Source organism: Choloepus didactylus, chromosome 2 (assembly GCF_015220235.1).
Source record: "Choloepus didactylus isolate mChoDid1 chromosome 2, mChoDid1.pri, whole genome shotgun sequence".
Lineage (NCBI taxonomy): Eukaryota > Metazoa > Chordata > Mammalia > Pilosa > Megalonychidae > Choloepus > Choloepus didactylus.
In genome coordinates, this window is record NC_051308.1 from 207,219,520 (window position 1) to 207,245,028 (window position 25,509).

Sequence of the window (25,509 nt, forward strand, 5' to 3'; positions counted from 1 at the left end):
CAAACAATTTGATAAATGAACTAGACCTAAGAGACATACACAGAAGAGTGAATCCCAAGACAGTAGGATATACATTCTTCTCAAGTGCTCATGCATCATTCTCCTGGATAGAGAATGTTAGGTCACAAAATAGGTCTTAATAAATTTAAAAATATTGTAAATATACAAAGCACTTGCTCTGATCATAATGGAATGAACCTGGAAGTCAGCAACAGGCAAAGGACTGGAAAATGCACGAATGTATGGGTGTTAAACATCACATTCTTAAACAATCGTGAGGTCAAAGAAGAAATTGCAAATAAATCAGTAAATATGTCAAGACGAATGAAAATGAGAACACAGCATATCAAAACCTATGCCGTGCAGCAAAGGGAAATTTTGTAATCCTAAATGCCTTCATTAAAAAGCAAGAAGGAGATAAAATCAAAGACCTAACTACACACCTGGAGGAACTAGAAAAAGAACAGCAAACTAATCCCAAAGAAAGCAGAAAGAAAGAAATAACAAAGATTAGAGCAGAAACATTTGGAATTACATAATTTAGTGCTCCAGTTTTTCAGATGACCAGTGCACAATGTTATAAAGTCATCCATGGATAAAAGAATTATTCAAAGTACAGGGTAGAACAGTGGATTTTAATGTAACACAGTACAAAAAAATTATTGATATGGTTTTAGATTCCATGGCACAACTAATCTTTAAGAAATTACCACTTGTGTTTTGCTATAATATCAAAGCAACTTGTTCCAGTTTGCTAAAGCTGACAGAATGCAACATACCAGTAATGGATTGGCTTTTATAAAAGGGATACAATATAGGTTACAAACTTACAGTTCTAAGGCCATAAAAGTGTCCATACTAAGGCATCAACAAGAGGATACCTTCACTGAAGAAAGGCCAGTGTGTCTGGAACACCTCTATTAGCTGAGAAGGCATGTGGCTGGTGTCTGCTGGTCCTTTGCTCCTGAGTTGCATTGCTTTCAGGTTCTGATTCCAGTGGCTTTCTCTTTAAGCGTCTCTGGGTTCTCATTGAGCTTCTCCTGGCTAGACTGTGGGTTTCATCTCTTAGCTTAGCATCTCCAGACTTCTTTCTGGCTGCATGTCCAATCGTCTGGGTCTCTGTTGGCTCTGAGCTCTCTCTCTCCCTGAGCTCTTTTAAGGACTCCAGTAGACTAAGTAAGACCCACCTTGAATGGATGGGGTTCCCATCTTCATGGAAATAATCTAATTAAAAAGGTTCCCACCCACAATTGGGTGGGTCATATCTCCAAGGAGACAACCTAATCAAAAGATCCCACCCATAATAGGTCTGCCCCCACAAGAGTGGATTAAAAGAATGTAGTCTTTTTTGTTTGTTTTGCTTACTTTTTTTATTGTGAATTTTAACATATATACATAACAGTGATAATGTTCAAAGTACAATTTAACAAGTAGTTAGAGAACAAATTTCAAAGAATGTTATGGGTTACAGTTCCACAATTTCAGTTATTTCCATATTGTAAAATGTAACATATATACGGAAAGATAGTAACACAATTTTGTAAGCAGTTATATAGGTAATTTCAAAGAATGCTATGGGTTGCAGTTTCCCATACCCACTGTGGGGTACGTAACAGATTCAAACCAGCACAAAGCCCATCAACAATTATCTGGAAAGTTGATAAAAATATTCTTCCATTTTCCAAATATGTATCTTAAGTGATGCTGGGTTGGATTTTTTTTTCCCCCATATACTTCCACTCAAACAGCATATATGCCACAGATTGAATGCAGAAGTAGATGTGAGAAGCTGGCTGTTTTCTATTAAGCTAGACATTGAGATTTGCAAAAATGTGAAACAATCTACTCTTTTTATTTTAATTATTTATTTTTTAGGGGACAAGATTTTTTGTTACCATGTAATTGTTATTTTAAAAGGAATTAATAAAATTTTCAGTTTTCATTTCTAATATGCTAATTATTGCTAAATATGTTAACATAAACAAAAGCACCTGGGCTCCACAGTTTTTAAGATTGTAAAGGGTTCCTGAGACCAAAGTTGGAGGATAATAGTTTGCACATTTTATTCTCTGTATATGTTTTAGTAAATGTTTATCCTCCCTCCAAATAAAATAGGAGTTGCTTGTGATAATAGAGAGTGCCTTCGTTTTAAGAGATAGGTAACTAAACATTGATGGGGTAGAATGAGCAGACAAGAAAATGACCATGGGATGCTTGTGATTTGTTGATACGGTATTGTTTTATACCTTTTTAATTATTCCTAGGAGCCCATAAAGGTTAATTTTATGAAATTTATATTGGAAGTATTTACCAGGAAAATCTTTGCCAGTGTTCTTTATTCTCCCTCATTTTTTCTTAAATTATTTTCTCTTAGGTTTTCCCTAGACACAACAGTTGTTCCCATTTGATGTGAATGCAGGACAGTTTGATTTTGTCTTGAATATAAAGACATATATGGCTAGTATTCCATATAATCTGCCTCTTGGCAAATATTTGTGAGCATTGGGCATGACTTCGTTTTCAACACAAACAGAAGGAAAGTGATAGCTCAGTTATTTACTACATTAGCTCAGTTATTTACTAAGTTCAGCAAATATTTATTAACTGTATACAAGCAGAAAGCACTATTCTGTTTGTGGTCACTTATGGCAGTCTAGTAGGGATAAAAATTTGCTAAAATTTAAGTAGACCTTAAAGAAACAAATGTATCAGTTGTTCTCATGTAAGTAGGAGCACAGAAAGGAAAATTGGCAGTAGCATTTGAACAGAACTTTGAAGGATAGTTAGACAAGTTTTCTCTTTTAAAAATTCCTTTTTTTTCCTTATTAAAATAGTGATGCTTATTATAAACTCAAGCATCTGTAAAACTATACACTATCAATGGTGAAAGTCTTCAGCAACCCACAGACCCCTGCCAATTAACCATTGTTATGGTCATTCACGTCTAATGCATATATTAACATGTTGTTTTTTAAATTTGTATCGTGATTATTTTGCAAATGTTTTGCACACAGGTTTCCAATTTTCATTATTATAAACACTATAATGCCTTTGAGTAAAAAAAAAAACTTTTTTTGATGCCTATGATTTTGATAGAAAGTTAACAGCAATTTTACTTTTAAGTTTGAGGAAAAAAAATTTATGCATTGTAGAAATATTTAACATAGTAAAAATCTAATCTCAACTCATTAACTGTTGATGAACTAATTATACCTGATAATAAATTATATTTATGTACCTATAAATAGTATGTGTACTTTAGTTCGAGACTACTGAAAAAATTATTTCATAGTGAACATGGAGTTAGCATTAGAGGGGCATGAAATTGGGATAAGCACTTGAGGAAAGACCACTAATACTTTTGTCTCCTGCCATATGCCAGCTCAGTTGAATTTTTGTCGAGTTGCTTAAAAACTACTCATTGTAGTTGGTACTACTTATTCAGTTGTTTTTCTTTTCACTCTAGGTAACATTGTACAACGCTGATCAGGATGGTAGTGATAGCCCACGCAGTAGCCTTAACAACAGTCTCTCAGATCAGAGTTTGGCATCTGTTAATTTGAACAGTGTTGGAAGTGTGCATAGTTATACACCGGTAAGTGTTGGTGAAGTGAGGTTCATTGGCAGCTACTCATTTAGTGCTTAACAATAAACCAAATGTAAGTGAAATGCAAATGAAAGATTAAGTTGTGTATTTCTCACTTAAGCAACTCATTAACTTCAATGAATATATTCAGACTTAAATAGAGCAGATTTCTACCTTGATATGTTTTCATTGCGTACTTATATTTTGCCAAGTTAGAAACAAATATGTAGTTGTGCTGTTACATATTTTTGTCTACTTTACTCCATCTGCTCCATGTCCAAGTAAAAAAGCAATGTGAATAGGAAAAAACCCCATAAAACTGTACTTCAGTGTAGCAGAGCTACATTTGTTGAATTTTCTACATTTCTTGGGGGGAAAAAACGCTTAGAGGATGTGTGTCAACTTGTTTTCTGGGATAGATCTGAAAAGGAGATTCTGTTATCCCCAAAGATTAGCATGGCTTGGTATCCAATCGTTAACTATTTTTGTATTTTCAATTTTGGTCTGAGAAACAAAGTTATGCTATAAAAGGACTATTGTGTGAGTATTCTTGTTCCTGTGCTGTTTTGTTACCTAATTACAAAAACATGATCCTTGGGCTATCTGGTATTTCTTTGAAACGCTCTGGTAGCTATCCTTCTCCCCAGTGAACAGAGAACAGAACCCAAGAGCTACACACACTATTGGTATAAATTTGATCTCATCAGATCACTCCCTATTATTGGATGAGTAAATAAGAAAAAACTTACACAGGACAAAGATTTAAAGGGAGGGACCTGAAATAAGAAAACAATACTGAGAGCAGAATTGAAATTCGCATTAAATGCAAGAAAAAGGAACGTTGATCGTGCAAAACTGGTATCATTGCTCTGGGAAAAAAAATTAAAACATTACCCAAGAGTACAGAAGAAATAGACAAAGAAATAAAAATGATGTAAAAGAAAACAATAGGTATAGAAGATTGAGAATTACAGTTGTTCCTGCAGAATAAACCCAAATAGTTGAAACAGAAGCAATTTTAAGAAGAAATAAAGATTAAAAGGGTTACTGCGTTCTAGAAAAACTTACTGAAATAAAAGCCCTACATCTAGATATAGGGTAGACATATTTTGAAATTTCAGAAGTAATCACCCATATAAATACCATGGCAGGAGGAATAAATTGCATTCAAAATAGCACAAATCAGAGCTTCTTTTCCATAATCTTCAATGACAGAAGCTAATGGAGCAGTTTATACAGTTTTGAGGGAGTAAGCTTGGAATTACAGATGGTGCTCTCAGCCACATTTTCATTCATTTGTGAATGCGAAAGAAAGACATTCTTTGATTTGCAGATCTCAGAGAGTATCCCTACCTTTGTTTACACATGCACTTCTTGAGAAATCCTTACCAAGAGATGAATCTTGAAACTAAAGTATTCAGTGATGACAAAGTCATGATATAAAAGGAATAGTTGGACTATTGAAGCAAAGTAATAATTTAAATGTAAAAAATCTTGAAACCACAAGAAACCAAAGAACACAGAGTCCAGTATCACAAAGTGTAATAAAAGAAAAATAACAATTGAAGCATTTAGGTGACACAAGTAAAAACAAACATATCAGTAAGACCAATAAATAAAATGGGGTTAAACTCCCATATTAAAAGCCAGGCATTGCAGACTGCTTTTTCCATTTAACAACATGATGCCAGTCAGTCAGGTTGTCCTTAAGCAGCAGCATGGTGGCAGTTTCTAGTTGGGCTTGTCACACTTCCATAGATTTGGCCTGTAAGGACACATTGAATCCCAATGGATTGAGACAGTTTTATTACTTAAACAGACAGCATAAGCCAGATTAGCATTGTGTCAGCCACCCACATCCCACATGATGACCGCAAACTAGAGGAGCCAGATGACACTCCACAAGGGTGGTGACTTCTCTTGTAGTGAAGCTAAGCAATTTTGTAACCTGCAGCTATACCCTAAGGGCTGGACAGAAAGTCCCATGCCTTACTGGAACCAGGGAGACAAAATGAGAAACTGTTGCTTGGCAACCTCCCACAAGATAAGGAGGTGGATAAAAAATGGTGGATAAGAATTTGCTTCTCATAAAACAGGCTGTCATCCCATAGTCCCTGATAATCACAGGTGTTCAATCAAGGCTTAGGCCAGCCTGTGATTGAGTCTTACCTATGTGGAGACATGTAAGGTGGCCATGATGTCACTGTATTTTGAATGGCTGCATAAATGTCCATTGTGTGAGCATACCTTAATTTTTCAAAGCATTAAAAAAAAAAAGGTAGTTTACCACCTCTTGATATAATTTTTTTAAGAAATACAACTGATCATCTTTCATTTTATTTCTTCTTGTGTTACCTTCAAAGATAATTCTCGGTTTTTAGGTGTTCATAGAGCTTTTTCCCACTGCATAGCTTATGGTCCTGATCTATTCTGTTTTCCTTAGAATATCCTTTGTTTTATTCCTTCATTTATCATTTTATTTCAACTTCAGTTTTTAAAAAAATTGTCCTAGAAATTACGAGGGGGGTGTATTGAAGCTCACTGCTGTTTAGGGCAATGCACACAATTTAACTCACAGTACTCAAAAGTATTTGAGTTTAAATGTATGAAGATTAATGAGTAAACGAATGATACATGTTAGTAGCTTCTTAGGATAGTGGATTTTGAGATCAAATTGCTTCTCTACAAATAAATACCAAGGTTCTACAGAAACGAGGAGTTCCAGGCCTAGCTCGTCACTTTATTTGTATGATTTTGGGCAAGTCATGTAACAACTTTGAACTCTTTCCATTCCTCTGTGAAATGTGGGCATTGGATTATATTTCTGTGCTTCCTCAAGCTCTTAAGTCTGTTCTTATTGTATCAAACTTAATGGAGGGTGGGAAAGGCAAATGCAGTTATGGAAGTTATTTTCTTTGGATTCCAGTGTTTGTACTAATGTTTTCAGTTGGATATTTTGTGCAACAAACCCAGTTCTGAGACAGAGCTACTGAATCAGTATTTTCTTTTAATGTTAGGTATCAAACCATCCAGAACCAGTCTCTCAGTCATTAACTCCTCAGCAGCAGCCACAATACAACCTACCAGAACGAGACAAACTACTTTTCTCAGAGTATAATTTTGAAGATCTCAGTGCCTCATTTCGGAGCTTGTATAAGTCAGTTTTTGAGCAGTCACTTAGTCAACAAGGTGAGTTTTTTATCTCGTTTTCTAAAAATGAATTTTTTATTGAAAATTTTTATTTTTAGTAATTATTTCCACAGAGCAGCTTTTTGTATTTTCTTCACCTTAGAAGATTATTATCATAATCAGGATTGAATAAATTATATTATGCCTTCTGCATCTTCACTGTGCTCTCTCTATATATATGTCTGGAGCACTGTGTTGAAGGATTCTGGCACTGCATCTGTGTGTTACATGGGAAAGACTGCCATGATTAATTAGTGATTAATCTGGCATGTGAAGTGTTTGATCAGTGAATGTTGCATCACAAGAATAGATATGCCTTGCCTTTGTGTTCTGAAGTGGTAAAAGCAAAGAGATAGGTTTTGGAGTGTGGTGACACCAAATCTGTGATTTAGTGTGCAGCACTTAAAAGTGAACAAATTGGGTCATGTTTTATAAAACATACTTAGATCATATTTTAACATGAAAAGTGATTTTGGTTGAGATACATTATTACTTCTCAACCAGTGCTAGATTATTGCTGTAATGTATTATTGTCCCATTAGTTGCTGGTTTAGTTTTAGTCTTGTGACATGGTCAGGACATTGCATTCTGTTGGGAACTCTACTATGAAGCATTTCCTAATTACTTTGAAAGATTTGTACCCCAACTCAAGAGAGATTACCTGTAAAATTCTCTTTTAGTGAATGCTAGCTTCCTTAAAAACATTCATTCAGCAGATATTTCTTGTGACCCTGCTACATGCTGGTTATTTCTCTGGGCACTAGGATTACAGCAGTGAATCAGCTAGACAAAAATCTGTGTTCTTATAGAGTTTACATTTTAATACTTATCATTGGTCAGATGATCTGAAAGTTAATTTTGTAAACAAATGTTGTATATGTTGATGAATAGTAGCTAGCTGTTACAGTAGGTGGCTTCTTACGGTTAGTGTTTGAATTTAAAGTTATGATTCATATATTTTCTCAAATTTTGTCATAATTGTATGTCAGTGAAATTGCAGAGGAACTAATATATAAGACTTTGCTGAGTAAATCAAACCTCGGTGATCACAATAGAAAAATACTGGGTATGAAATAACAATGGGGACAATTTCTAAAGACCATAACACCATGTAATCACACTATAATAAAAAGAACATCATGGTTTCTAGTTTAGGTTCCAGCTTAAAGTCAGCTGAGTTAACTTCACCTTTCCGAACCTCAGCTTCTCCATTTGTCCAGTAAAGAGGATTGGACTAGATCAATGGTTTTCAAATTGTTCTCTGCAGAGCCTTTGGCTTTAGTAAAAGCCTTGGAGGCTGCTGGAGGAGAAGTGTGTGGATAAAGAGGGACACCTAGCAGGCAGACTTCTCCCCTGGTTTCAAAAAAAGCAGGTTTATGTTCATCAGTTTTACATATTGAGCTTCTAAGAAATATTTTGTTTTGTTTAATGTAGAAATGGTTTGAAAATGTTGGTATAGATCAAATCTGATCTCTTAAAATGCAAGAATTTTATTGGAAATAGATAAGTAAATTACTGTGTTCTTTGATCTTAGTGTAATAACTTATAGATTCCCTGTAAATGACCATTTCTCAGGGCCAAGGCAAGAACTTTTATTAACTCTTCTAACTATAAAACGTTAACATGTTAGGATTTAATATTATCCTACAATGCACTCAAATACAATTTTATTATTAATGACAAGTATTAGAATAATTTTATCTTTGTATGGACCATCTGTTGGGATACAAAAGTAGCCTAGTTATATAGAAGGAAAATTGCAGTAAGACTTATTAAAACTAACATTTACCTGCAAACCAAATATATGTTATGTTTGACATAGTGCACATCTGTCATAATCATCATCTTCATAGCAAAAACTAAAAATTACTAAGCTCATCCTGCACTTGCACTATGGCATTTAGTTCTCACAACAACTCTATGAAGTAGGCCCTAGTAAGATTCTCAGAAAAGTTAAGTAACTTCCTTATATAGTGTGTAAATGGCAGTGCAGAAACTTAAATTCCCTACTTTCCGGTGCTGTAAAGCATGTACTTTTAACCCCTAAACTGTACATGTTTCAGGAATGTTCCATAAGAGTAATGAAGAACAGTGGAGATTGTTATTTTCGTTTCTTTTCCTAGTCTTAAATATCCTAACTTAAAAAGTTTTTGGAAAAAAAAAAGTCTTTGGAGTAGTCAAAGAAGATTGCCAATAACTGGGCTTCTTTTCTTAGTCTTAAGGATCCTAACTTAAACAGTTTATGGAGTAGTCAAAGAAGATCACAAATAACTGGTCTTGATTCAGCCTCCTCTTCTGTCAAAGCCTTGGTCTTCAGGTCTACAGAGAACCATCCTTAGTGTGTCCTAAAACCCTTTCCATTTTTCCATTTACTCATCTTTCAAGACTCAGCTCAGGTACTGTCTTTTTGAGGAAGGTTTCTATCTTCAGTCCCTTGCTAGCTAAACAGCAAGAGGCAAAGTTATTCCTGTAATCCCCTCTATACTTTTGCCTTAGCACTTCTATTGTTGAATATATTCTTGTTAAGTGTCTGTCTCTTCCACTAGACCATGAGCTTCTCAAGGGCAGGAGATAATTCTTACTCTTCTCAGTAACCCCGGAGTACAGTGCATGGTGATTGCTCCATAAACACCTGTTAAACTGAACCAGAATTGCTTCGTGATGACATACACGTTTGCTCTGTACATAATTTTGCAAATGTTTGTCATAAAAATGCAATTGAAATCTGACCACAAATGATCTTGCTCTCTCTTGACTGTTTTTAGGTTTGATGAACATCCCTTCTGAATCTTCCCAGCAGTCCCATACTTCGTGTTCCTATCAGCACTCTCCTAGCAGTACAGTGAGCTCTCACCCACACAGCAACCAAAGCAACCTGTCCAATAGTCATGGCAGTGGCCTCAGCACTGCAGGCAGTAATTCGGTTGCACAAGTCTCACTGCCTCACCCCCAGATGCACACACAGCCATCTCCACATCCACCCCATCGACCGCATGGTTTACCACAGCATCCACAACGTCCCCAGCACCCAGCACCGCATCCACAGCAACACAGCCAGCTCCAATCCCCTCACCCTCAGCACCCATCTCCACACCAACACATGCAGCACCATCCGAACCATCAACATCAGACGTTAACACATCAGGCACCCCCACCCCCACAACAGGTATCCTGTAATTCTGGTAAGTTTTTGTCTTCTAGCTTGTGTTTGGCTAACTGTGAATTAGGATCTGTCCTTTGTTATTTGAGATTCATGTGGTATTTATTACCAAAACTCTTCTAATCGCCTTTTGTTATTTGAGATTCATGTGGTATCTATTACCAAAACTCTTCTAATTGCCTTTTGTGTTTCCTTGCTGTAATCCTATAGTTGCAACTCATTCAATCTGTAGATTGAACTGGAGATTTTCTTGTTTAAAATTTATAGTGGCAACATGGCATACTCAGCAACCCTTGCACATTTTGGTCTCAACTCTTATTTTGTCCTTCTGCCCATCAGAATTGTTTTTGTGAGGATCTGCAAAGAGAATGAAAAATACAGTCTGTCTGCAAACTATCATGATGCAGTGCAGTGTAGAAGAAAGAGCATAGATTTATGTCAGAAAGACTTGTATTTGAATCTTTGTTTTGGCACTTAGGTTCTTGGGCAAAATTACTTAACTTCTTTTAGCCTTATTTTCTCATCTATAAAAATGGAGCAAAAAATGCACTGGTATGCAGTGTTATTACAGGGATCATATTGAGATAACAAATATGAAATGCCCAGACTGGAATCTCACATTTAAGTATTCAGTAAATATTTTCCGTCTTCCCTTCTTTGCTTATTCCTGCCAAATATCTCATCTTAAAATGATTACAAAATTTTCCTCATAACCTGATTGAAAAATATCTATTGCTCTCAAGATAGGTCACGATGGTTTCTAGTGAGGTGCTTAACTGACGTTGCTCATGGGCTAGGCAGTCTTTGTACTGCGGAACTCCAAGGAATGCCCTGGACATATACTACAGGGTGAATATGGCCCCCTTGGCGTTGTGCAAAGTACAGATCTTTTCCTCAGCATGCCTGGCTGTTCACTTACCAGCCATTTCACTGATGAGAATGTAGTCCTGGAGGAATGATTTCTAAATGCCAGAGAGTGCTATTCCTTTATCACCAATTAAAAATTGATCATTGGTCAAGCAATTAGACTGTGTCAGGGAAGTGAGCTTTTGATAGTCCAGACTGTTTTTTATGTTGTGACTTAGCTGTAAAAATGTTTAAAATTTTTCGAGGCAGTTTCCTTATTTATAACCTGGAAAAAATAATACAAGGTTTTTGGGAGAATTAAATGATAAAATACAAAAATGCATAACAGAGTACCTGGAACTTAATAAGTTCTTGATAAGAGTTTATGTCATACCTCCTTCCTACCCCATAATTATCTGCGAAGATAATAGGGGCCTTAAAATCTAAAATTAAAGGTGTCTTCATAGTATTTTTTCTTACTGATTTTGTTGTTTTGGAAAAACAACAAAATCCTCTGCCTATTTAAAAAATGTCATAAATAGGTTTTTAATTTTTTGTTTTAACAATTTTATTTTCCTGATTACTGTTTCTAAGTAGGTTCTAGAATAAAACTGAAAGTTGGTTATAGTTCCTGCCTAGATGGGATGTCTTCTAAAACATGTTGAAATGATTTTTAGATACATGGCAGGGAAAATGGTATATAATATAAACACTTTTTATAACTCTGTTTTAGTGTCAGTCACTATTGCTTATTTTTTAATGACAGTATGTTCTTTAGAAATTTAAGCCTTTAATAAATATGATTGGGGGAGAGACTAATGATAGTTGAGATTGGTTATCAGTAGAAGTCTGTGGTGCTCTGGTTATACCTTTCTTTTCCTTAATTCTAATGATTGTGGGAATGGGGGTGGGGTGGGAATAGTACTATTACAGCTGCAAACAATCCACGATGTGCCCCTAGTGGCCTACTGTACCAATGATAGCTTGATAGAGAAGGAAAGTAAATTTCTACCTTGGGGAGTTAGGAATCATTGTAGCTATTATAGTAATGAATCTCTTTGAATTATAAATTTCTCAGTTACAAGCTGGGACTAAGCTCATTGTCTTTAACAGGTAAGGAATGGAAAGAAGGAACAAATAGTTGTTTGGGTGCTCATTATATGCTAGGCAGTTTAGACACATTATCTCTTATTTTCCTCCCAGGTCAGATAAAATTGCCACATTATATAGATCAGAAAAGTGCAGCTCAAAGAAATTAAGCAATTTGCTCAAGATCACATTACTAAATAAGTTGTGGAACTGGGATTTATACGCAGATCTGTTTCACTTCAAATCCTGTGATACCATTTGTTCTAAAATTCTAAAAGCACTAAAATTAGCATACATTTACTGAGTGGGGAGGGTTTGCTCAACCACTCTCTGCAGAGATCATTTTTGTTTTTGTGTTGCTAAGACTGTGTTTATTAAAGGAGTCCCCCCTTCACACACACCCCTGTCCCCAATCAAAAAAATCAGTCATGGGAAGAGTGCCCTACTTCCTTGGCATATTTTTGTTTCATTGGGTCACTGTGCTGCCCTTGCTTTTGACTAACTGCATTGTGTTTGCCTTAGGGGATCTGGGTTCTAGTACTGCTTTGGCTATTTTATTACCTAGGTTTCTTTATTCCGATGATTCCTATGACCTTTGATTTCTTTATCTATGAAGTTCTTCCTGGAGCATAGGATCTGAAAGTTTGTTAGACTTGAGTGTTTGGCTTATTTGGGGGCATTAATTTAACCCCCCCCCCCCCCAAGATTTCTCCTTGAATTATGAGTTGCCTGGGGGCAGGGTCATGCCCTCTCTGGTTCATTGTTTAAAAAATCCACAATTGGCAGGGTTTTGTAAATCAAGTAGCCAAAATTTATCTGCTAAAAATAAGAACTGTCTGATGTAACAGAAAAAAAATTCTTCTTTAGTTCTTACTTCATCCACCCCAGGTGATCCTGTAAATACAGAGTAACTTGGCAGCAGTCACTGGATGGAGGATATTTGTTCCTGTATTCAGCAGTTTCTCATTGAGGGCAGCCCTTTCCTCATGGCCCCTGACTGGTAGCCACTTTGCTGACATACAGTGCTCTGGAGTCTTAACTTTCTTGATGATACTATATCACGGGATACCTTTTATGATTAGGAATTCCCTGACATGAATTCATCAGCTTTTATTAAAGAAGTTTCAGCCCTTTCCCTCACTGCCTTTTTGGCAGGAAGACTCTTAAGGCATCTTTCTCCCCTAAGGCTTCCTTTTAAGAAGCATCAACTTATTAAATACTGTTTAATTTAACCTTTCTTTCATTCTCTTTAACCTCCAATTCACTCTTTTCTGGTTATTCCCTATAGTATTTGTGGGGGGATATACACACACACATATATATGCCAGTGCTTTAAATTATACTGTGTATTGCTTCTAAATATGAACCTACCTCTATACATTATGAAGAACATGTCTTTTAAAAGGTCAGTACAAGACAGGAAAATGAACTTTATATGAGTAGAAAAACCGATTTGAATGACTCGTCCTGCCTGATCATTTATTTGTAGTATACAAATATAAAGAGCAGCATCAAATTTGACATCAAAATTTGATATGACAGTTTGTAAGCTCCTTCTAAGTAGAGCTTAGAAGACTTGGGTTCAAGTTGTAGATCCATCATGGTGACTTTGCTGAGTTATGCCACCTCGTTGGGTTCAGTTTCCTTTATTTGTAAAATAGAATACACTTCCTGCCTGCCTCACAGAGCAGATTGTTCCAGTATAACAATGGGTGTGGGTCCCTTTGTAAAACTCAACAGGGATCGTACACTGTCAGCAATAAAGTGGGTTCATTGTCTTCTTTTACCATGCATTTCTAACTGTTGCCATCCAAGATTTTTAGTATTGTCAATATTAATTTTATAGGTGTTTCAAATGATTGGTATGCAACACTTGATATGCTAAAAGAAAGCTGTCGAATTGCCAGCAGTGTTAATTGGTCAGACGTAGACCTTTCACAGTTCCAAGGTAAGTATTGATTCCTTTTGACATATAACGAGATACACATGATCCTATTTTCTCTGGTAGATTATGGGTTTCTTTGTAGTAGAAATACTACTTTTTTTGAAGTAGAAGTAAACATATAACATTTCTTTTGCACTTGGTACTATGCTTAAAAGCAACACTTGCAAAATTCACAGTGAAGTCTTTTAACCAGTTGATGTAGCCTAGGGTCATAGATAAGAGTTCAGAAAGAAATTTGGCCACATTTAAAAATATTGGACTTTGAATAATTTTCATTAATTTAATTTCTTTGCATTGGCAAATCTCTGCCATAATCTTGAAAGAGCCAGTGGAAGTTTTGTGGGCTGAAAAATATTATATCTGGCTGTTTTCCTTGCAGTGTTTGCAGAACTATACTAATTGTATTTCTAATGCTCTCCTCACAGGTTTGATGGAGAGTATGAGACAGGCAGATCTCAAGAACTGGTCTTTAGATCAAGTTCAATTTGCTGATCTCTGTTCTTCTCTTAATCAGTTCTTTACACAAACTGGCCTTATACACTCACAGAGTAATATTCAGCAAAATGTTTGTCATGGTGCCATGCATCCAACAAAACCTTCCCAACACATTGGAACAGGTATGAGCTTAAATTTTCTTCTTGTTTTTCTCTTTTTCTTATTCATATGAAGCTCAGTAACTGTCTTAGACAACTTGGTGCATTGTTAATGGTGACAGTGATCCATTTACCTTTCTATTTGTAAGAAAAATGAATGAAAACATGAAAGTATCTTAGGTGCATCTTAGAAAAATTGAGGTAAAGAGACTGTATGTTTTTCTGTTGTGATTTATATGATTTTGTTTAGGATTAACTTTCCTTCATGAACTATTATCAAGAAATAAATGTCTTAAAGATACTTAACTTATCTTTATAGGAACATAGTTATGAAGTTATGTAAATTTAAATTTATATAGACTTGTGAAAAGTATCTTATATATATTCTAAGAATGATAAAATTATTACAAATTTTGAAGTATTTGAAGAGTAGACATAATGGTAAATAGTCTTGTTGATGTTTTATTCTGGGTCCAGAATATTTGCTCTGTTATTTTTCGTTTCACTTTTTTTCCTTTAGTCTTTACTTTTCAACTGTCTTTTCTATTCTTGGTTGTGGTGCTGGCATTTTTTTTCTCAAGTTTCCATTTTGTAGGAGTTTAATATCCAAGTTTTTTCTCTCTCCATTTTGATCACTTGCCTTTTATCCTCAAGTGTGCTTTTTTTCTGTATTTTTACCTTGGTTTTACATTTGATGCTAACAAGCTCTCTCTCTCTATCTTAAGTGGCTTTCTTTGACTATTATCCAGTATTATTTTATACCATTTGTCCTCCCACATTCTCAAGCTCGTCATTCAGGCTGCATCTCTTTTTATGAAATTGTTACTTCTGTGTCCTCTGATACAATAGAAATCTTCCATCATCTTTGCTTCTTCCATTTTGAACTGCTTTTCTTCCCTTTTTAGTTACCTAGCCTGAAACCCTCAGTAGCTATTTGATTCTGGTGACTTGTTTTTTCAATACATTATATCCTTACAAGGGCCTCATTAATGCCTGGCATATAGAAAGTACTTAGTATTAACTGTATTTTTTGAGTGCTATGTGCCAGACACTATTTTTTTTGATACCTTATTAGCTCTGTTGTCTCTCTTTCTCTTTCTTTTTGTTACTTCTTTTTAATATCTTGCTGATACATATGTATCTAAGTATCAAGATCTGTAGAGGTTGGCATGTGTTCTCACTTTTTTGCTTTCTCCCATTTCATCTTTTTTTGATGTCTTCTTCCAGTTGGGTAGCCTATTCATATCTTTTTTGATCCTCTGGTAGGTTCCCCGCCTCCCCCTGCCACCATAGGTTCTCTATCAGAATCATCACTTCCACTTTTTCCAACTTGCTTTAAGTACTAGACCAGGAGTCTGTCCTTTGTCCTTTCTTTCTCCTTTCTTCTTTACTTTCCCTGTTTAACTAAACTACCTTCTGAGTGCTTCCATGTTCTCTTCTTTGTCAAATCCATCTTTAACCATTTCAGTCAGCCATAAAGATTGCTACTAAGTGAATAAGTAAGTAACTTGTGTATCTATCAGTATCCCTGTGTGTTTGGGAGTAGGTGACTGGTATTGCTCACAAATTGTTGACTGGGGCAAGCCAGGGAAATCGAGGAGGACAAGTAGAAGGCATGGTTCAGTCTTCAGAGAAGGCCATTTAAATAGACCAATGCACATGTTAGCCATTAACTCTTCCTTTCTAGAATTTCAAAGCTATATGGTGAAGCAAGACTTTCTTTAATTCCATGACTTAAATGTCTTTAAAAAGACCCAACAGATATCTTGGTCATGAAAAAACCTCTGTAATCTCCTGTACAGTGTCAGAGAGTGGCCAAGCACTCCTGGATTCTCTCCAGAATGAGAATCCCAGCTTATTTTCTTAAAGCCTTATGTTACCAAACCTCTGTGGTCATCTCTTCTTCTTCTTTTTTTTTTTTTTTAATGTTCATTTTATTGAGCTATATTCACATACCACGCAGTCATACAAAACAAGTCGTACATTCGATTGTTCACAGTACCATTACATAGTTGTACATTCATCACCAAAATCAATCCCCGACACCCTTATTACCACACACGCAAAAATAACCAGAATAATAATTAAAGTGAAAAAGAGCAACTAAAGTAAAAAAGAATACTGGGCTCCCTTGTCTGTTTGTTTGTTTCCTTCCCCCACCTTTCCACTCATCCATCCACAAACTAGACAAAGGGGAGTGTGATCCCCATGGCCCCCCCAATCCCACTGTCTCCCCTCATAAGCCACATTTTTATACAATTGTCTTCAAGATTCATGGGTTCTGGGTTGTAGTCTGATAGTTTCAGGTATCCAACACCAGCTACCCCAATTCATTAGAACCTAAAAAGGGTTGTCTATATTGTGCATAAGAGTGCCCACCAGAGTGACCTCTCGGCTCCTTTTGGAATCTCTCTGCCACTGAAGCTTATTTCATTTCCTTTCACACCCCCCTTTTGGTCAAGAAGGTGTTCTCCATCCCATGATGCCAGGTGTAGATTCCTCCTTGGCAGTCATATTCCACGTTGCCAGGGAGATTCACTCCCCTGGGTGTCTGATCCCACATAGAGGGGAGGGCGGTGATTTCACCTTTCAAGTTGGCTTAGCTAGAGACAGAGGGCCACATCTGAGCAACAAAGAGGCATTCGGCAGGAGGCTCTTAGGCACAATTATAGGGAGGCCTAGCCTCTCCTTTGCAGCAACAGTCTTTCCTAGGGCAAATCCTGTGGTACAGGGCTCAATCCATCAAACCACCAGTCCCCTATGTCTGTGGTCATGTTAGCAACCATCAAGGTAGGGCAGGCCAATACCCCTGCATTCTCTACCAGCTCCTCAAGGGGGCTCTGCATATATTTTACCTTGTTTTTTTTTTCAAACTTTTTTTTTTTCCTAAATCAACTGTATGAAAAATAAAAAAAATACAATAAAAGAACATTTCAAGGAGACCATAACAAGGGAGTAAGAAAAAGACAACTAAACTACCTTGATGGTTGCTAACATGACCACAGACATAGGGGACTGGTGGTTTGATGGGTTGAGCCCTGTACCACAGGATTTGCCCTAGGAAAGACTGTTGCTGCAAAGGAGAGGCTAGGCCTCCCTATAATTGTGCCTAAGAGCCTCCTCCCGAATGCCTCTTTGTTGCTCAGATGTGGCCCTCTCTCTCTAGCTAGCTAACCTAAGATAACTACTTTACTTCCAACATGTCTACACCAAGAAAGTAACCTAATATAGCAACATTTCTGTGACCTTGTTCCTACTATACCCATCAGAAATTAACAGACCATAGTCATTCCTGGGCATTCCCAGAATGTTAAATTTACCCATGATAGCGTATCTGTTCTTCTTGGATTATTGTTCCCCCTTCCTTAATTGCTCTCTATCGCTAGTTCCCCTACATTCTACATTATAAACCATTTGTTTTACATTTTTCAAAGTTCACATTAGTGGTAGCATATAATATTTGTCTTTTTGTGCCTGGCTTATTTCGCTCAGCATTATGTCTTCAAGGTTCATCCATGTTGTCATATGTTTCATGACATCTTTCCTTCTTACTGCCGTGTAGTATTCCATCGTGTGTATATACCACATTTTATTTATCCACTCATCTGTTGAAGGACATTTGGGTTGTTTCCATCTCTTGGCAATTGTGAATCATGCTGCTGTGAACATTGGCATGCAGATATCTGTTCGTCTCACTGCTTTCCGGTCTTCCGGGTGTATACTGAGAAGTGCAATCGCTGGATCAAAGGGTATCTCTGTATCTAGTTTTCTAAGGAACTGCCAGACTGACCTCCATAGTGGCTGAACCATTATACAGTCCCACCAACAATGAATAAGAGTTCCAATTTCTCCACATCCCCTCCAGCATTTGTAGTTTCCTGTTTGTTTAATGGCAGCCATTCCAATTGGTGTGAGATGGTATCTCATTGTGGTCTTAATTTGCATCTCTCTAATAGCTAGTGAAGCTGAACATTTTTTCATGTGTTTCTTGGCCATTTGTATTTCCTCTTCAGAGAACTGTCTTTTCATATATTTTGCCCATTTTATAATTGGCCTGTCTGTACTATCGTCATTGAGTTGTAGGATTTCTTTATATATGCAAGATATCAGTCGTTTCTCAGATACATGGTTTCCAAAAATTTTTTCCCATTGAATTGGCTGCCTCTTTACCTTTTTGAGAAATTCCTTTGAGGTGCAGAAACTTCTAAGCTTGAGGAGTTCCCATTTATCTATTTTTTCTTTTGTTGCTTGTGCTTTGGGTGTAAAGTCTAGGAAGTGGCCGCCTAATACAAGGTCTTGAAGATGTTTTCCTACATTATCTTCTAGGAGTTTTATGGTACTTTCTTTTATATTGAGATCTTTTGTCCATTTTGAGTTAATTTTTGTATAGGGTGTGAGGTCGGGGTCCTCTTTCATTCTTTTGGATATGGATCTCCAACTCCCCCAGCCCCATTTGTTGAAAAGACCATTATGACCCAGTTCACTGACTTTGGGGGCCTTATCAAAGATCAGTTGGCCATAGATCTGGGGGTCTATCTCTGAATTCTCAATTCGATTCCATTGATCTATATGTCTATCTTTGTGGCAGTACCATGTTGTTTTGACAGCTGTGGCTTTATAATAAGCTTCCAAGTCAGGGAGTATAAGTCCTCCCACTTTGTTTTTCTTTTTTAGAGTATCTTTAGCAATTTGAGGCATCTTCCCTTTCCAAGTAAATTTGATAACTAGCTTTTCCAAGTCTGCAAAGTAGGTTGTTGGAATGTTGATGGGAATTGCATTGAATCTGTAGATGAGTTTGGGTAGAATTGACATCTTAATGACATTTAGCCTTCCTATCCATGAACATGGAGTATTTTCCCATCTTTTAAGGTCCCCTTCTATTTCTTTTAATAGAGTTATGTAGTTTTCTTTGTATAGGTCTTTTACATCTTTGGTTAAGTTTATTCCTAGGTACTTGATTTTTTTAGTTGCTATTGAAAATGGTATCTTTTTCTTGAGTGTCTCTTCAGTTTGTTCATTTCTGGCATATAGAAACATTACTGACTTATGTGCATTAATCTTGTATCCCGCTACTTTGCTAAATTTGTTTATTAGCTCTAGTAGCTGTACCGTCGATTTCTCAGGGTTTTCCAGATATAAGATCATATCATCTGCAAGCAATAACAGTTTAACTTCTTCATTTCCTGTTTGGATGCCTTTTATTTCTTTGTCTTGCTGGATTGCCCTGGCTAGCACTTCCAGCACAATGTTGAATAACAGTGGTGATAGCGGGCATCCTTGTCTTGTTTCTGATCTTAGAGGGAAGGCTTTCAGTCTCTCACCATTGAGTACTATGCTGGCTGTGGGTTTTTCATATATGCTCTTTATCATGTTGAGGAAGTTTCCTTCAATTCCTACCTTTTGAAGTGTTTTTATCAAAAACGGATGTTGGATTTTGTCGAACGCTTTTTCAGCATCTATTGAGATGATCATTTGATTTTTCCCTTTTGATTGGTTAATGTGTTATAATACATTGATTGATTTTATATGTTGAACCATCCTTGCATGCCTGGAATGAACCCCACTTGGTCATGGTGTATGATTTTTTTAATGTGTCTTTGGATTCGATTTGCAAGTATTTTGTTGAGGATTTTTGCATCTGTATTCATTAGGGAGATTGGCCGGTAATTTTCCTTTTTTGTAGCATCTTTCTCTGGTTTTGGTATCAGATTGATGTTAGCTTCATCAAATGAGTTAGGTAGTGTTCCATTTTCTTCAGTGTTTTGAAAGAGTTTAAGTTAGATTGGTGTCAATTCTTTTTGGAAAGTGTGGTAGAATTCCCCTGTGAAGCCATCTGGCCCTGGGCATTTATTTGTGGGAAGTTTTTTGATGACTGATTGGATCTCTTTGCTTGTGATTGGTTGGTTGAGGTCTTCTGTTTGTTCTCTGGTCAGTCTAGGTTGTTCATATGTTTCCAGGAAATTGTCCATTTCCTCCACATTATCCAGTTTGTTGCCATACAGTTGTTCATAGCATCCTCTTATAATTTTTTTAATTTCCTCGGGATCTGCAGTAATGTCACCTTTCTCATTCATTATTTTGTTTATATGGGTCTTCTCTCTTTTTGATTTTGTCAGTCTAGCTAGGGTCTTGGCAATCTTGTTGATCTTCTCAAAGAACCAAGTTTTGGTGTTATTTATCCTCTCTATTGTTTTTTTGTTTTCTATGTCATTTATTTCTGCTTTAATCCTTGTTATTTCTTTTCTTCTACTTGGTTTAGGATTGGTTTGCTGTTCATTTTCTGGCTTCTGCAGTTGATCCGTTAGTTCTTTGATTTTGGCTCTTTCTTCCTTTTTAATATATGCGTTTAGTGCTATAAATTTCCCCCTCAGCACTGCTTTTGCAGCATCCCATAGGTTTTGGTATGTTGTGTTCTCATTTTCATTCGTCTCTATATATTTAGCAATTTCTCTTGCTATTTCTTCTTTAACCCACTGATTGTTTAGGAGTGTGTTGTTTAACTTCCAGGTATTTGTGAATTTTCTAAGTCTCTGATGGTTATTGACTTCTAATTGTATTCCATTGTGGTCAGAGAATGTGCTTTGAATAATTTCAATCTTTTTAAATTTATTGAGGCTTGTTTTATGTCCCAGCATATGATCTATTCTGGAGAAAGTTCCATGAGCACTAGAGAAGTATGTGTATCCTGGTGATTTGGGATGTAATGTTCTGTATATGTCTGTTAAATCTAATTCATTTATCAGATTGTTTAGGTTTTCAGTTTCCTTATTGGTCTTCTGTCTGGTTGATCTATCTATAGGAGAGAGTGATGTGTTGAAATCTCCCACAATTATTGTGGAAACATCAATTGCTTCCTTTAGTTTTGCCAGTGTTTCTCTCATGTATTTTGTGGCACCTTGATTGGGTGCATAAACATTTATGATTGTTATTTCTTCTTGTTGAATTGCTCCTTTTATTAGTATGTAGTGGCCTTCTTTGTCTCTCAAAACATCCCTGCATTTAAAGTCTATTTTATCTGAGATTAATATTGCTACACCTGCTTTCTTTTGGCTGTAGCTTGCATGAAATATTTTTTTCCATCCTTTCACTTTCAATTTCTTTGTATCCCTGTGTCTAAGATGAGTCTCTTGTATGCAGCATATTGATGGTTCATTTTTTTTGATCCATTCTGCAAATCTGTATCTTTTAATTGGTGAGTTTAATCCATTTACATTCAATGTTATAACCTTGAAGGCATTTCTTGAATCAGCCATCTTATCCTTTGCTTTATGTTTGTCGTATATATTTTTCCCTCTCTCTATTAATATTCTTTAATGTACCCATACCGAATCTCTTTAGTACTGAACCTTTCTCCAAGTCTCTCTGTCCTTTCTTTGTTTCTCTGTCTGTAGGGCTCCCTTTAGTATCTCCAGTAGGGCAGGTCTCTTGTTAGCAAATTCTGTCAGCATTTGTTTGTCTGTGAAAAATTTAAGCTCTCCCTCAAATTTGAAGGAGAGCTTTGCTGGATAAAGTATTCTTGGTTGGAAATTTTTCTCATTCAGAATTTTAAATATGACGTGCCACTGCCTTCTTGCCTCCATGATGGCTGCTGAGTAGTCACTACTTAGTCTTATGTTGTTTCCTTGGTATGTCGTGAATTGCTTTTTTCTTGCTGCTTTCAGAACTTGCTCCTTCTGTTCCGTATTTGACAGTGTGATCAGAATATGTCTCGGAGTGGTTTTATTTGGATTTATTCTATTTGGAGTTTGCTGGGCATTTATGATTTGTGTATTTATGGTGTTTAGAAGATTTGGAAAGTTTTCCCCAACAATTTCTTTGAATACTCTTCCTAGACCTTTACCCTTTTCTTCCCCTTCTGGAACATCAATGAGTCTTATATTCAGACATTTTATATTATCTATCATATCCCTGAGGTCCGTTTCAATTTTTTTGATTTTTTCCTGATTCTTTCTTTTGTGGTTTCATTTTCTATTCTGTCATCTTCCAGGTCACTGATTCGTTGTTCAACTTCCTCTAGTCTTGTACTATGAGTATCCAGAATCTTTTTAATTTGTTCATCAGTTTCTTTAATTTCCATAAGATCATCTATTTGTTTAGTCTTGCAATGTCTTCTTTATGCTCTTCTAGGGTCTTCTTGATGTCCTTTATACCCTGTTCCATGCTCTTCTTGATGTCCTTTATATCCCGTGACATGGTCTCGTCGTTCATCTTTAGTTCTTTGATCAGTTGCTCTAGGAACTGTGTCTCTTCTGGTCTTTTCATTTGGGTGCTTGGGCTTGGGTTATCCATATCAACTGGTTTTTTCATATGCTTTAAAGTTTTCTATTGTTTTTGGCCTCTTGGCATTTGCTTAACTTTATAGGCTTCTTTTAGGATTTGTAGACCAATTGAAATCCTTATCTCTAATTTGTCAGATCTACAGCTTCGTGGAGTACACTTTCTCTGACTAACCAGCAGGTGGCGTCCGCAAGCCACCTGTTCCCCTCAAGCCAGTTCTCCCCTGCTTTGCCTCTGTGGTGAGTGGGGGAGTAAGTCTTGTGGGGTCCAATTGGTGTACCAAGCTTGCGTGCGTAGTTGGTGTTGCCCGCCCTGTATAAGGGGCGTATGTCTGGGCGGTCAGGGACGGGGGGCGGCTCTAACAATCAAATCTCCCTGGTGTTCCTGGAGTTTTAAAGCTGCTGCAATAGTCTAATCCTTCATTTCAGTCCTGCCACAGTTTGTCTCTGCCACTGACCCACAAGTCCTTGGTATTGGTGTGTGGCCCCTGAGACTTGCGAGTGGGTCCCTCTTACAGGCCTTGCACCCCCTGGTCCTCTGTTGAGGGATGACTGTGTTATGTCACAGGTGAGTGCCGTCCCCCCAGGGCAGTTCTGAGCTGCTGGTCTGTGTAGGGAGGCTACAAGTCTGCTGAAATGATGTCTGAATGGTGCTTGTTAATTCACATTGCTCCACCCTCCCAACTCTGGGACAACCAGCTGAGGGTGCAGGGAAGGCTAATGTCCATGCCCCATTTTGTGGTGTATGCATGTTATTGGCAGCACTTCCGTCACACTCAGTTATCTGGGGCAGCTCTGGGGTATGGGGCTGGCGACGGGCAGGAGTGTTTCCTGTCCAGCAGGATGATGGCTGTGAGTGGACACCCCCCTTTTCTTGGGAAGTTGTGGTGTTTAGTGAATTTTCTCAGCCACTGGATTATTGCCTTTTTTCTCAGAGCTCTCTTAGTTCTGCTCTTGTCTTGACCTGCCCAAATTGCAAGTCTTTGAGGCTTTCTGTATTGAGCTTCTTAGAGTAAATGTTTTAGAAAAAGAAAAAAAGATAAAAAAAACAAAAAAACAAAAAAAAAAAACGGGCCCTCCTGGCAGGTCTAATGGGTTATTGAAACGCTAAGAGACAAAGCAGTTAGGGCTATTAAGGAAAGATTCAGGGGTCAGAGAGATCAGTTTTTCTTTGGGATTTGCAAATGAGCCTCAGGGCCTGAGCTCTGCCCTTCCCCTTTGTATGTTCACCAAAACTCCAGAAAGCCTCCACTTTTAGTTTTGAGTTTTTTCTTGCTGTTTTTTGCTATGCCTATCTCTTCTCTGCTGGGCTGGCTGCTCTCAGATTCTCTGGCGTCTGGTCTCAGTCTGTCTGTGGTTGGAGTTTGGATCAGTAGAATGAGTTTCCGATAAGAGCTGCCACTGCAGTTCTCCCTTCTCCTTCCCAGCGCTGACAGCCCCTCCTCCCACGGGACTGAGCCTGGCAGGGAGGGGTGTGGGTCCCCTGGCCGCAAAAACTTACAGATTTCGCTGATCTCAACAGTTCCACGTTTTCATGAGTGTTGTATGAAATATGCCCAAAGTCACATTGCTCTGCGGTGTCCAGTCCACGCAGTTCCTGGCTTTCTACCTACTTCCCTTGAGGAGTAACTAAAACATACACCTCACCAATCCACCTTCTTGCCCTGCCCCCGGTCATCTCTTCTTGATCTTTGACTTTGATTATTTGGTTCTAGCAGTCTGTGATTCTCTGTCTTTCCTTTTTGTTGCCAGAGCCCTCCTTTTCTGTAGGATTCCTGCAATTCTTTCTTGATTCTCCATACTACCTCAGTGACAGACTATCAAGGGCAGAAGAACAGTTTTCCTTCAGTGTTTATTTCTCTCCCCATTTGCCCCATCCTTTAGTCTCTTGGACTCCACGGAACTTTAGCCAGGTCTGGCCTGCCAAGTTATGTTGGCCTCTGCCAGTGCCTTCTCTGATCAATTCTGGTGCTTCAGGTATCCATCACCTCATGTCTACTGATGTCTACTCATGGATGATCAGTCTTTACATGCCCAACGTGCTTTAAGTCCCAGCCTTTTCCCATCATTCTTTTTTCCCTCCTTCTTGCATCCCTATACATTAAATGCATTCACATATCTCACATCCTTCATGTCTACCCCTGAGTAATTCTTTACCACTTTTTCTTAGAAGTATAGTACAAGAGGGGACTTCAGAGAGCCGTTAATTTTATTTCTGTATTTAACAGATGAGGAAACTGTGATCGAGAGAAAGAAAGTGACTTGCTCAAAGTTACCCAGTTCATTCAGGTATAGGTCTTGACTCCCAGAATATAGCCTTTCCATATCCTTCAAACTTTCCCTGTCGTTTCTGTTTTTAAGTCTCCCTCTTATGATGAACACCCCTTTGAGCTCCTTAGAGACCCCCAAAATTAGTGGTTTAGTGTAGGAAGGAGAAAAGAATGTCTTAGAATGTGTATCTCCTTGTTTTCCTAAATCATTTTACCATTTGTCTTTTAAGTACTCTAGCTGGGCTATTCTTAATTTGATGCTTTGCTTAAAGGTCATTAAATATGGATAAGTGTGTGTTTGTTCAGCAAACATTTATTTATACCTTTTCTTTGCCTGGCTATGCATTGGGCACTAGGAATAGAGAGGTAACTCCAAAATAGCCCCTAATCTCAAGGACCTCCCAGCCTGATAGGTGAGACAGGTCCATTAAGAAACACAGTACGATGAGGGTTATACTTCCACTATAGGTTATAAGTACAATGGGAGTACAGAGAAAGGGGATTAATTGCCCTGGAGAGAGAGAAGTTTTCATAGAAGACACATTTAAGGGGACT

At 37.4% G+C, this 25,509-nt stretch overlaps 1 protein-coding gene across 4 annotated transcripts in view; it reads left to right on the plus strand.

Moving 5' to 3' along the window:
- The window catches only part of FOXJ3 (forkhead box J3), a 212,635-nt gene that overhangs the window by 179,504 nt on the left and 7,622 nt on the right, over positions 1-25,509 (plus strand). For all 4 annotated transcript variants that reach the window (XM_037827526.1, XM_037827527.1, XM_037827525.1 and 1 more), the window contains 5 exons: positions 3,467-3,595; positions 6,604-6,775; positions 9,541-9,957; positions 13,717-13,818; positions 14,241-14,432. In XM_037827526.1, coding sequence (XP_037683454.1) covers positions 3,467-3,595; positions 6,604-6,775; positions 9,541-9,957; positions 13,717-13,818; positions 14,241-14,432 — 1,012 coding nt within the window. The remainder of the gene's footprint in view (positions 1-3,466; positions 3,596-6,603; positions 6,776-9,540; positions 9,958-13,716; positions 13,819-14,240; positions 14,433-25,509) is intronic.